Source organism: Microcaecilia unicolor, chromosome 9 (assembly GCF_901765095.1).
Source record: "Microcaecilia unicolor chromosome 9, aMicUni1.1, whole genome shotgun sequence".
Lineage (NCBI taxonomy): Eukaryota > Metazoa > Chordata > Amphibia > Gymnophiona > Siphonopidae > Microcaecilia > Microcaecilia unicolor.
The window spans coordinates 60,937,684-60,951,062 of record NC_044039.1 but is presented as its reverse complement, the minus strand read 5'-3'; the positions used below and the strand labels follow the sequence as shown (position 1 = coordinate 60,951,062).

Sequence of the window (13,379 nt, the reverse complement as noted above, 5' to 3'; positions counted from 1 at the left end):
ATATAGTGAAAACTCAAGAACAGCAATCTCAAATAGCAGGAGATCGTCTGATTATTCACAGAAAACTTGAAAATCTAGAAAATTCTTCAAGAAATTTAAATTTACGTTTATTAAATTTTCCTCAAACACAATATATGTCTGCTAGAGAGCTGTTTAACAAACTTTTGAAGGAGATTTTCAAATATCCAGAGGACTCTTTGCCTCCACTGCAAAAAATATATTACCTTAAACTACAAGGGAAAAATTCTCAATCGTCCCCTATTGAGTTACAAGCATCTTCTGAATCTTTGGATGTATCCAGACTATTGGAGCAATCTCAGGAAGAAATTAAAACTCGTGCTACTTTAATAATATCCTTTGTCTTTATACAAGATAAAGAGGCTTTATTAAGATTGTATTTTAAGAATTTACAGCCTCAATTTATGGGAGATAAGATTTTGATGTTCCCAGATATTTCTAAATGGACTCAGCAAAGGAGAAAGAAATTTCTGGAATTGAAGCAGAAAGCTGTGGAAATAGAAGCTACCTTTCAATTAAGGTTTTCATGCAAATGTTTAATTTTTTTCAAGAATAATAGATATATATTTTATGAACCTGAACAATTGTCTAGATTTCTACTTATGCATGGGAAAAAGAACTGACCAAATAAATGTTGGAAATATAGTTAAGATGTAAATTTAGAAACCGCCTGCTCTAACTTAAATGTTAATTATTTCCACTTTAACCAACTTCCTTTGGTGATATTTGGATTCTCTCTTATTTGTGGACTCCTGAAAATCAATGTTCATATAAATTCCTTTTGGAATTTAAAATTTGGAATAATTTACTTGAAAGTTGTTATTTAAAACATTGATGTATCATTCAAAGTGTGTTATCTTTGTTTAAAGCAAAATTAATAAAGAATTAAAAAAAAAAAAAAGGAAGTGCTATTCAGCTAGCGTACTGACACTAGCATGTGCTAACTTAATAATGCAGGCTTAATGCAGAAGCCCTTACCACCTCCAAAATAGGAGGGGGTAAGTGCTCCTGCATTATTTTTGTAAAATGGCCACATGCTGATGGTAACATTAGTGAATGAAAACAATTAGAAAAAAAGACTATTTTACGGCCACACTAGAAATGGACTTGGAGTGCAGAAAACACCCAAGTAAGGGCACGCTAAGCCCAGTGTAGATAATGGCCTACACACTGAAACAATAACATAACATAGTTTAAACACGTTTGCCAGTGTGAAATTCATTACCAAAAAATATTGGAGAGAACAAAAGACTTTCCACCCCTAAAGAAAACAATCAAGGTAAGTTATTAGAAAGTTTAATGACTAATATACATTTGAAAATTTGGACATTAGCACTAAAAATTGAAAAAGTGTGCAATGAATATACAAGTGAGGACTGAAAGTGAAAAATACCTTTGTAGGTTTGTATTAGTCTCTCAAGCTTTATGAGCACACAAAAAAGACATTTAGAAATTTAGTAAAGATTCATAGTGCAACAGGAATTTACCCTGAAGAATTATTTGGATATTTTTAGTGTGAAATTCCTATAGCATTGATAAGTAGGAATACATACATTCTTTGGAAATGACAACTGACAGTAATAAGAAAATAACATCACCAAAAATATAAATCCGTCAACCTTTGTTTTCACTGTCCCCTTCCCACCATCCCTCATACACATATACAAACATCCCAACAGTAAAATAGAGAGCAGTGGACCATATTCTTAATACACTGGCTGCTGACCTTCTATCACATTTTACAAAGTACAGCATTTGATCCATATTTTGACGTTATAGCTTTATAAAATTTGCTATAATTTCAGGTACTAATTTTTTTAAATTTATTTATTTGATACATTTACAGCTTGTAGCAAGGTTATTTTAAAAAAATACCTTGGATGCCATCAGACAGTGTAGGCTCATAAGGACCTTGACAACAAACAGTAGAAGTGTGGCTAAGTTTCGTATATCCCAGATTGAGTCAACAAGAGGAATACTTCCGACCTGCCAATCGTAGCACTGGGTAATAGGTGCCAGTAGAAGCCATGCATTAAAAGCCAGGAGGTAAGAATATGTAAGAAACCTGAAATGAACATGCAGATAATTAATACGAACGAACAAATATGTCACTCATAAATGTTTGTATATTTCTTTTAAAGACCATTTGGACTAGATTACTAAAGTGCATTACCATGTTATCATGTGCTAATGCAGTTAATGTGTATTATTAATAAATATGTCCCACTGCATAAAGTGGGACCAGAGATAAATAATACATGTAAATTCATTTTAGCACACAATAATGACATAGTATCTTTTTTTTAAAGTTTAAAATTTTATTAAATTTCCAAAATATAATACATAAATTAGCGTAAAACTCACATATGTATACATTAATGATATATGCATCTGTTGTAATAGAACAAATACATAACACACAGCAAACAAAACAAGCAAAGGGTAATCACTTAATTCAGTCAAAAACTGACATATAAGTCCTTACGACCATAAACAAAAACAACCGTTTGTTAATCTAAAAGTCTCATAACATTTGCGAAAATCCAACATCTGGAAATTAACAGAATTCAGAAGAACTAGTTCTGCTTACATATTTAATCATGTACCACCTCCAACCCCCTCTTCCCCTCCCAAACCCTCTGAAATCCCCACACCCCCCAGCTAATCCCTCCCTCCCTCCCTCATCTAACCCCCCCCCCAATCGATACCTAAAAAAGCAATCTGCAGTAAAAAATGGATTCAAATGCCCGTAAAGGCCTCAATGGCCCTATGGAATGGGAGGCATTTTACTGATACACTGAGATAGAAGGAAATAAAAATATGACGTCTCATTATGCATAAAGGTCCCAGTAAAGAAAGTTGTTTGTGCGTCTTTATTTACATACCACAGAGCAAAGTGATGTACAGACTAAAAACACATTATAAAAAGCAAATACAGTCATTGAGCAGGAAAGTAGACATTCACATCAGGAAAGGTGCTCAGCTCCGACCAATCCAGGTGAATCAGGAGTTATACGACTCCTGGAAAAGCCATGTTTTTACTGCAGTTTCAAAGCGTTTTAAACTTAATTCTCCTCAAATCTCTAATGGAAAAGAATTCCATAATGCTGGAACCATGAAATAAAAGGAACTATTTCTTAAGCTCTCAGGTTGAGCTAACCAGGGTCCAGATAAAACCATATGATTGTCATTTAGAGAACCGGTTGTTAGTAAGGGATCGCGAGACGTGACAGGTAGGGCGGTGAGCCCATTTGAAATGCCTTAAAAGCTAACAAAAAACCTTTACATTTTACTCTTAACGTCAACAGGAAGCCAGTGATGATGTTTTAACACAAAAGTGATATGATCTGATATGCGGAGGCTAATAAGAAGACACATAGTAGTATTTTGTAATGTTTGAAGCTTTCTGAAGACAGATTTAGTGACTCCCAAATAAATAATACTGCAATAATCAAACAGTCAACTTTGGGTGGGCACACACTTTTCTCTGCCCCATCCTACCCCTACCTCAAAATATAAATTACACTTTCTCTGAAGGTGGCCTGAATTCCCTTTTACCAAGCTTGGCAGGCAGCAGCAATGTCCCTAAGTCACTGATGCCGGCACACCACACACATTTAGTTGTCTGTGGCTCAAATATGCTTTCATTGACTGCAGAGCTTGGGAGAAGGGAGTTCTGGCCGTCTTTGGATAAATTCCACAGCTGGGAATGGTTGGGGATCCCCACCGGCTATACAGCAAGGGTCAGGTCCGATGTTAGCTATGCTAGAGCCCAGATCAGAACATAAAGGAGGGCTCCCCTCCCTGAACCCCTCTCCTCTCTGCCTCCCCTCCAATTTCCCCACCACCTGCCATTACTATCACACCACAAAGGGTATAGGAGTGCATACTATGTGGTAACAATATCAAAATGCTCACTATCACACTATGAATCAATTTATTGCATCTACATAGATAATTTTTGTTTAATTTTTAAAGATGAGGCATCATACACGGCTCTAAAATGAGCTATTGGATCTCCTGTAGAGCACAGCTATTCTAGATCTGAAGCTATCCAATTATCATTTGCATCCAATGTCTTATTTTATCTTTTACATGAAAATGCACTTCTGCAACAAACTTTTTTTTTAAAAGACAACAGAACTGCAACCAGTTCACTTACTTGAGAAAGCGAATGCTACATACCTGTAGAAGGTATTCTCCGAGGACAGCAGGCTGATTGTTCTCACTGATGGGTGACGTCCACGGCAGCCCCTCCAATCGGAACACTTTTCTAGCAAAGTCCTTTGCTAGTCCTCGCGCGCCGATGCGCACTGCGCATGCGCGGCCGTCTTCCCGCCCGAACCGGCTCGTGTTCGTCAGTCCCATATGTAGCAAACAAAGCAAGGGAAGACACAACTCCAAAGGGGAGGTGGGTGGGTTTGTGAGAACAATCAGCCTGCTGTCCTCGGAGAATACCTTCTACAGGTATGTAGCATTCGCTTTCTCCGAGGACAAGCAGGCTGCTTGTTCTCACTGATGGGGTATCCCTAGCCCCCAGGCTCACTGAAAACAACAACCATGGTCAATTGGGCCTCGCAACGGCGAGGACATAACTGAGATTGACCTAACAACTTATCCAACTAACTGAGAGTGCAGCCTGGAACAGAATAAACATGGGCCTAGGGGGGTGGAGTTGGATTCTAAACCCCGAACAGATTCTGAAGCACTGACTGCCCGAACCGACTGTCGCGTCGGGTATCCTGCTGCAGGCAGTAATGAGATGTGAATGTGTGGACAGATGACCACGTCGCAGCTTTGTAAATCTCTTCAATAGTGGCTGACTTCAAGTGGGCTACCGACGCTGCCATGGCTCTGACATTATGAGCCGTGACATGACCCTCAAGAGCCAGCCCAGCCTGGGCGTAAGTGAAGGAAATGCAATCTGCTAGCCAATTAGATATGGTGCGTTTCCCTACAGCCACTCCCCTCCTGTTGGGATCAAAAGAAACAAACATTTGGGCGGACTGTCTGTTGGGCTGTGTCCGCTCCAGATAGAAGGCCAATGCTCTCTTGCAGTCCAATGTGTGCAGCTGACGTTCAGCAGGGCAGGAATGAGGACGGGGAAAGAATGTTGGCAAGATAATTGACTGGTTCAGATGGAACTCCGACACAACCTTTGGCAAGAACTTAGGGTGAGTGCGGAGGACTACTCTGTTATGATGAAATTTGGTGTAAGGGGCCTGGGCTACCAGAGCCTGAAGCTCACTGACTCTACGAGCTGAAGTAACTGCCACCAAGAAAATGACCTTCCAGGTCAAGTACTTCAGATGGCAGGAGTTCAGTGGCTCAAAAGGAGGTTTCATCAGCTGGGTGAGAACGACATTGAGATCCCATGACACTGTAGGAGGCTTGACGGGGGGCTTTGACAAAAGCAAACCTCTCATGAAGCGAACAACTAAAGGCTGTCCCAAGATCGGCTTACCTTCCACATGGTAATGGTATGCACTAATCACGCTAAGGTGAACCCTTACAGAGTTGGTCTTGAGACCAGACTCAGACAAGTGCAGAAGGTATTCAAGCAGGGTCTGTGTAGGACAAGAGAGAGGATCTAGGGCTTTGCTGTCACACCAGACGGCAAACCTCCTCCACAGAAAGAAGTAACTCCTCTTAGTGGAATCTTTCCTGGAAGCAAGCAAGATGCGGGAGACACCCTCTGAGAGACCCAAAGAGGCAAAGTCTACGCTCTCAACATCCAGGCCGTGAGAGCCAGAGACTGGAGGTTGGGATGCAGAAGCGCCCCTTCGTCCTGTGTGATGAGGGTCGGAAAACACTCCAATCTCCACGGTTCTTCGGAGGATAACTCCAGAAGAAGAGGGAACCAGATCTGATGCGGCCAAAACGGAGCAATCAGAATCATGGTGCCTTGGTCTTGCTTGAGTTTCAACAAAGTCTTCCCCACCAGAGGTATGGGAGGATAAGCATACAGTAGACCTTCCCCCCAGTCCAGGAGGAAGGCATCCGATGCCAGTCTGCCGTGGGCCTGAAGCCTGGAACAGAACTGAGGGACTTTGTGGTTGGCTCGAGATGCGAAGAGATCCACCAAGGGGGTGCCCCACACCTGGAAGATCTGTCGCACTACCCTGGAATTGAGCGACCACTTGTGAGGTTGCATAATCCTGCTCAACCTGTCGGCCAGACTGTTGTTTACGCCTGCCAGATATGTGGCTTGGAGCACCATGCCGTGACGGCGAGCCCAGAGCCACATGCTGACGGCTTCCTGACACAGGGGGCGAGATCCGGTGCCCCCCTGCTTGTTGATGTAATACATGGCAACCTGGTTGTCTGTCTGAATTTGGATAATTTGGTGGGACAGCCGATCTCTGAAAGCCTTCAGAGCGTTCCAGACCGCTCGCAACTCCAGGAGATTGATCTGCAGATCGCGTTCCTGGAGGGACCAGCTTCCTTGGGTGTGAAGCCCATCGACATGAGCTCCCCACCCCAGGAGGGACACATCCGTAGTCAGCACTTTTTGCGGCTGAGGAATTTGGAAAGGACGTCCCAGAGTCAAATTGAACCAAATCGTCCACCAAAACAGGGATTTGAGAAAACTCGTGGACAGGTGGATCACGTCTTCTAGATCCCCAGCAGCCTGAAACCACTGGGAAGCTAGGGTCCATTGAGCAGATCTCATGTGAAGGTAGGCCATGGGAGTCACATGAACTGTGGAGGCCATGTGGCCCAACAATCTCAACATCTGCCGAGCTGTGATCTGCTGGGACGCTCGCACCCGCGAGGCGAGGGACAACAAGTTGTTGGCTCTCGCCTCCGGGAGATAGGCACGAGCCGTCCGAGAATCCAGCAGAGCTCCTATGAATTCGAGTTTCTGAACTGGGAGAAGGTGGGACTTTGGATAATTTATCACAAACCCCAGTAGCTCCAGGAGGTGAATAGTCATCTGCATGGACTGTAGAGCTCCTGCCTTGGATGTGTTCTTCACCAGCCAATCGTCGAGATATGGGAACATGTGTACCCCCAGCCTGCGAAGTGCCGCTGTTACTACAGCCAAGCACTTCGTGAACACTCTGGGCGCAGAGGCGAGCCCAAAGGGTAGCACACAGTACTGGAAGTGACGTGTGCCCAGCTGAAATCGCAGATACTGTCTGTGAGCTGGCAGTATCGGGATGTGAGTGTAGGCGTCCTTCAAGTCCAGAGAGCATAGCCAATCGTTTTCCTGAATCATGGGAAGAAGGGTGCCCAGGGAAAGCATCCTGAACTTTTCCTTGACCAGATATTTGTTCAGGGCCCTTAGGTCTAGGATGGGACGCATCCCCCCTGTTTTCTTTTCCACAAGGAAGTACCTGGAATAGAATCCCAGCCCTTCCTGCCCGGATGGCACGGGCTCGACCGCATTGGCGCTGAGAAGGGCGGAGAGTTCCTCTGCAAGTACCTGCTTGTGTTGGAAGCTGTAAGACTGAGCTCCTGGTGGACAATTTGGAGGTTTTGAGGCCAAATTGAGGGTGTATCCTTGCCGGACTATTTGGAGAACCCACTGATCGGAGGTTATGAGAGACCACCTTTGGTGAAAAACTTTCAACCTCCCTCCGACCGGCAGGTCGCCCGGCACTGACACTTTGATGCTGGCTATGCTCTGCTGGAGCCAGTGAAAAGCTCGTCCCTTGCTTTTGCTGGGGAGCCGAGGGGCCTTGCTGAGGCGCACGCTGCTGACGAGAGCGAGCGCGCTGGGGCTTAGCCTGGGTCGCAGGCTGTCGAGAAGGAGGATTGTACCTACGATTACCAGAAGAGTAGGGAACAGTCTTCCTTCCCCCAAAAAATCGTCTACCTGAAGAGGTAGAAGCTGAAGGCTGCCGGCGGGAGAACTTGTCGAAAGCGGTATCCCGCTGGTGGAGCTGTTCTACCACCTGTTCGACTTTCTCTCCAAAAATGTTATCCGCACGGCAAGGCGAGTCCGCAATCCGCTGCTGGATCCTATTCTCCAGGTCGGAGGCACGCAGCCATGAGAGTCTGCGCATCACCACCCCTGAGCAGCGGCCCTGGACGCAACATCAAAGGTGTCATACACCCCTCTGGCCAGGAATTTTCTGCACGCCTTCAGCTGCCTGACCACCTCCTGAAATGGCTTGGCTTGCTCAGGAGGGAGCTTGTCCACCAAGCCCGCCAACTGCCACACATTGTTCCGCATGTGTATGCTCGTGTAGAGCTGGTAAGACTGGATTTTGGCCATGAGCATAGAAGAATGGTAGGCCTTCCTCCCAAAGGAGTCTAAGGTTCTAGAGTCCTTGCCCGGGGGCGCCGAAGCATGCTCCCTAGAACTCTTAGCCTTCTTTAGGGCCAAATCCACAACTCCAGAGTCGTGAGGCAACTGAGTGCGCATCAGCTCTGGGTCCCCATGGATCCAGTACTGGGACTCGATCTTCTTGGGAATGTGGGGATTACTTAATGGCTTGGTCCAGTTCGCCAGCAATGTCTTTTTCAGGACATGATGCATGGGTACTGTGGACGCTTCCTTAGGTGGAGAAGGATAGTCCAGGAGCTCAAACATTTCAGCCCTGGGCTCGTCCTCCACAACCACCGGGAAGGGGATGGCCGTAGACATCTCCCGGACAAAGGCCGCAAAAGGCAGACTCTCGGGAGGAGAAAGCTGCCTTTCAGGGGAGGGAGTGGGATCAGAAGGCAGGCCATCAGACTCCTCGTCAGAGAAATATCTGATGTCCTCCTCCTCCTCCCACGAGGCCTCACCATTGGTATCAGACACAAGTTCACGGACCTGTGTCTGAAGCCGTGCCCAGCTCGACTCCGTGGAACCACGGCCACGGTGTGAACGTCGAGAGGTAGACTCCCTCGCCCGCACCGGCGAAGCTCCCTCCACCGTCGTCGTCAGGGAGCCTTCCTGGGAGGCGACTGCAGTCGGTACCGCAAGCGGCACCGATGTCGGAGACCTCACCCCGGGCAAGGGGCCAGCCGGCGCCTCACTCGACGGTACCGGTGGCGCAAGCACCCCGGTACCGGAGGGGAAGGGCGCAACAGCTCTCCCAGGATCTCTGGGAGGACGGCCGGAGACTCTCGTGCAGAGCGGCTGTAGAGAAAGACATGGAAGCCGATGCAGGTGTCGATGTCAGAGTCTGTTCCGGGCATGGAGGCTGTTCCGGGCTGTCCAAAGTGGAGCGCATCGACACCTCCTGAACAGAGGGTGAGCGGTCCTCTCGGTGCCGATGCCTACTGGGTGCCGACTCCCTCGGCGACCCAGAGCTCTCAGTACCGACACGGGAAGGAGACCGGTGTCGATGCTTCTTTGACTTCTTCAAATGAAGCATGTCACCGGAGCTTCCCGGCACCGACGAGGAGGACGTAGAATCCAGCCGTTGCTTCCTCGGGGCCGAGGCCGAAGAAGGTCAGTCTCGGGGGGGCTGTACCGCAGGAGCCCTAAGGGTAGGGGGAGACCCACCCGAAGGCTCACCACCACCAGCAGGGGAATGGACAGCCCTCACCTGCACTCCAGTCGAAGCACCACCGTCCGACGACATCAGCAGAAGTGGAGGTCCCGGTACCACCGACACCGACACAGCCTTCCGATGTCTCGGCCCCGATGCAGAGGGTCGATGCCTCGATGCACTCGATGCAGTCGCGGCCAAGGGCGGAGGTCTTGATGCTGCCGACGTCGATGCACTCGATACTCCCGGTGCCGATTGCCGCGACGAGACCCGAGAACAAAACGTTCCACTGGGCCAATCTCGCTACCTGAGTCCTTTTCTGTAAAAGGGCGCAAAGGACTACAGGCCTGCGGGCGGTGCCCAGCCCCAGACACTGAAGACACGACGCGTGCCTGTCAGTGAGCGAGATTACCCGGGCGCACTGGGTGCACTTCTTGAAGCCGCTGGGAGACTTCGATGACATGGGCGGAAAAATCACGCCGGCGAGATCAAAACTCGTAATTGCAGTAAGGCACCAAAAAAAGAGGGGAAGAAAAAAATTTGACCCGAGGCCTCAAAAGGGCCTACCCCGAAAACGAAAAGAAACTTAACGGGGCCAAAAACTGGAAATATCGGAAGGGGAAAAAGACCGAAAAGGCCTTTTTCCGAAATCCTTTTCTTTTTTTTTTTTTAGCGAAAGAGCCAAAAAGACGCACGAGGTCGACTTAAGGGGCGCGAACGGCGTAACACAACCGTACCGAGCGCGGACAAAAGAAGACTGACGAACACGAGCCGGTTCGGGCGGGAAGACGGCCGCACATGCGCGGTGCGCATCGGCGCGCGAGGACTAGCAAAGGACTTTGCTAGAAAAGTGTTCCGATTGGAGGGGCTGCCGTGGACGTCACCCATCAGTGAGAACAAGCAGCCTGCTTGTCCTCGGAGAATGCAGATTACAGAACTGCAGAGACTTGATCAACACACCAACAGACACTCACCAAATACAGAACAAGGGATCACAAATTAGAAATAAAAATATTTAGACAAAAATTGAGCTGGGAACCCCAAGAAGTTAAATTTAGCATGCACTGCAACACCGAAGAAAGGAAAAACAGAAATGATTTTCCTTTACTACTGAACACAATACAAAGTCATTTACTATGCACATTTCCCAAAGCTAACATATTCCATTTAAAGAATTCAAAATAAAATTATTTTTCTAACTTTGTAGTCTGGACATTTTATTTTTTCATCATGTTGGTTCTGGTTTCTCTTTTCTGCTTTCCTGTCGTCTGCTAATTCTCCTTCCAACGGCTACTATCCATATGTCTTTTCTCCTCTCTCCTGTCTATTCCCTCACTCCTCCTCTGACATATTGATTGTTCCCTTTTAGCTCTTTTCTCTTTTTTTCTTTTCTGCTGTCAGTTCAACTTTCACCCTCTATCACCCTTCTCTTCCTTTTTACTTTTCAGCCACCTATCAAATTCCCATCTCCTCTCAACCACTAGTTGTTCCATTATCCATCTCAAACCTTCCCCAGCCTCCATTCTCTTTCATCTTTAATTACCATATTTCTATTCTCTGTGATCACTATCCTCTCAATTCATGTCCTTGCCACTTCCCTCCTGCCTCTCTCACCTGGTTTCACCATCCCCTCCACCATTCTAGACCAGAAACTGCTCCCTCTTTCTCTCCATTCTAGTAGCCTGACATCTCCTTGACCTTTCTCTCTTCCCTCCTGCTCGCTCCCCCATTTCTCCAGCATTTCTCCCTCTCTCTTCCCTCACTTCCACTGTCTGGAATCTCTTCATCACTCCCTTCTGCTCCTTGATCCAACATCTCCCTCTTTCTCCCCTCTCCACCTCCTGTGTATCTCTCCCTCCCTCTCATCTACCCCATGTTCAAAATCTCTCCCTCTCTACTACTGTCCACCATCTCTCTCTTTCCCTCCCTTGTGCCCAAAATCTCTCTTCCTCCTCCCCCATGCATTTTCTCCCCTCTTCCTGTCCACTACCTTGTCCAACATTTCTGCCTCTCTCCCCCATGCACCATCTCCCCCTCCGCTCTAGCTACCCTTATGTCCAACATTTCTCCCTCTCTCACCCCATTACCCTCCATGCAGCATCTCACTCTCTCCTCCACTCTTATGTCCAACATTTGTCCCTCTCTCACCCTCCACCCTTATGTCCAATATTTCTCCATCTATCACATCCCTCTCACCATCCATGCAACATCTCTCTCTCTCTCCTCCACCCTTATGTCCAAAAATTCTCCCCCCTCATCTGATGTCCAACAATTCTCTACAACCCTCTCCCCCCCATGCAGCTTCTTTCCTTCCCTACCCCACACCTCACAACTCTCCTTCTATGAACAGATCCCTAGCAGCGGCAGGAGCAGGCTGGGCTTCCATGGTCCTGAATCTCCCTCCCTTAAGCAGGTTCCTAGCAGCGGCAGTGATTCCCACACACTGCCTGCCGCTAAGCTGGAAGCCTTCTTTATGCCGCATCCTGCCAGTGCCAAGTCAGAAACAGGAAGCTGCGACAGAGGGGGGGGGGGGGGGGGAGGACGTGGCAGAAAGGAGGCTTCCAGCTTAGCAGAAAGTAGTGTGTATGGAAATCGCTGCCGCTACCAGGGAACATGTTCATGCAAGAGTGACGCTTAAGGAAGGGAGATGCAGGACCGCGGGAGCCCAGCCTGCTCTTCTCCACGCCAGCAATATTAAAGGTGCACCACTGCTGGGTGCCCACCTGTGGCTACGCTCCTGTGTCAAAAGTGACAAAATGAGTGAAAAGCATAGTGAATAAGAAAAGAACAAACACACCGCAACTGAAGACCAAAAAACCACCTGATTTACATGCTGAATAAGCTTGGGGAAGAAAAGAGATGAGAGTCAAGAATAACACCAAGATAACGAAAGTTCTCAACAGGGGAAATCATGGTGTCTAGGAGTTAAAAATCTACAACAGGGTAATTATGATGGTCCAAAAGCCTATAGGCTATGTTTTTTTCACCGTTCAGAACAAGACAATGATCATGAAACCACTGTGCTACAGAGTCTAAACAGAATGTGTGGTTGAAATATCTAACTTGTCAGGGTCAGTATGATGTAATAGGAGGATGACATCCACATAGAAATTAAGAGATTCCAGATTCCTGAATAAGAAATGCAAGTGGGCTTTGATAAAGACTGAATAAAATAGGAGACAATATATATTCTTGAGGAATGCCACAGTCTAAATGCTTAATTGCAGATTCAACAGTTGGGGTGTTTACTTTAAATGTTCAATTGGATAAAAAAAAAAATGAAACCACTTGAATACTAAATCTGTCAAAGCCTAGTGTGTGTGAAGTTGGTACAATAATAGCGAGTGATCAATAAGATCAAACGCTACTACTACTACTATTTATCATTTCTATAGCGCTACAAGGCATACGCAGCGCTGTACACCATACACAAAAAAGAGACAGTACTGAAATGATAGGCTCCATCTTTCAGTGATGGGAAAAAGAATCCTTGGGAAGAAATTCAGGCAGTATGTTTCTAGACATTTAAACTAGAGGTGGAGGTGACAAAAAGAAAACTAATGAAACACTGCTGTTATAAATCAAGAGAAATCGCCAGTGTTGAAACCTTTGTCTAAATAAGAGTGAATTTCACTAGGGACCGATGTAATAATAGCCTCATCCTCTGATATTCAAAACTATTTAACCAGTCAAGAACAGCTCATAGCCAGTTAAACAGTTATCTCCCGCTGAATTCAGTAGGCGCAGATATTCAGTGCCAACCAAGCTATATTGAATGGTCAAATAGGCCGCTTCAATCAGAACATAAGAATAGCCATATTGGGTCAGACTAATGGTCCATCTAGCCCAGTATCCTGCTTCCAACAGTGGCCACAAATATCTGGCAGAAACCCAAACAGTAGCAACATCCATGCTACCAATCCCAGGGCA

At 46.5% G+C, this 13,379-nt stretch overlaps 1 protein-coding gene across 1 annotated transcript in view; it reads right to left on the bottom strand.

The window, feature by feature from the left end:
• The window catches only part of TMTC1 (transmembrane O-mannosyltransferase targeting cadherins 1), a 1,359,696-nt gene that overhangs the window by 719,492 nt on the left and 626,825 nt on the right, over window positions 1-13,379 (bottom strand). Inside the window, 1 exon segment of the mRNA XM_030213674.1 lies at window positions 1,894-2,083. Within this exon segment, the coding sequence (XP_030069534.1) occupies window positions 1,894-2,083 (190 nt within the window).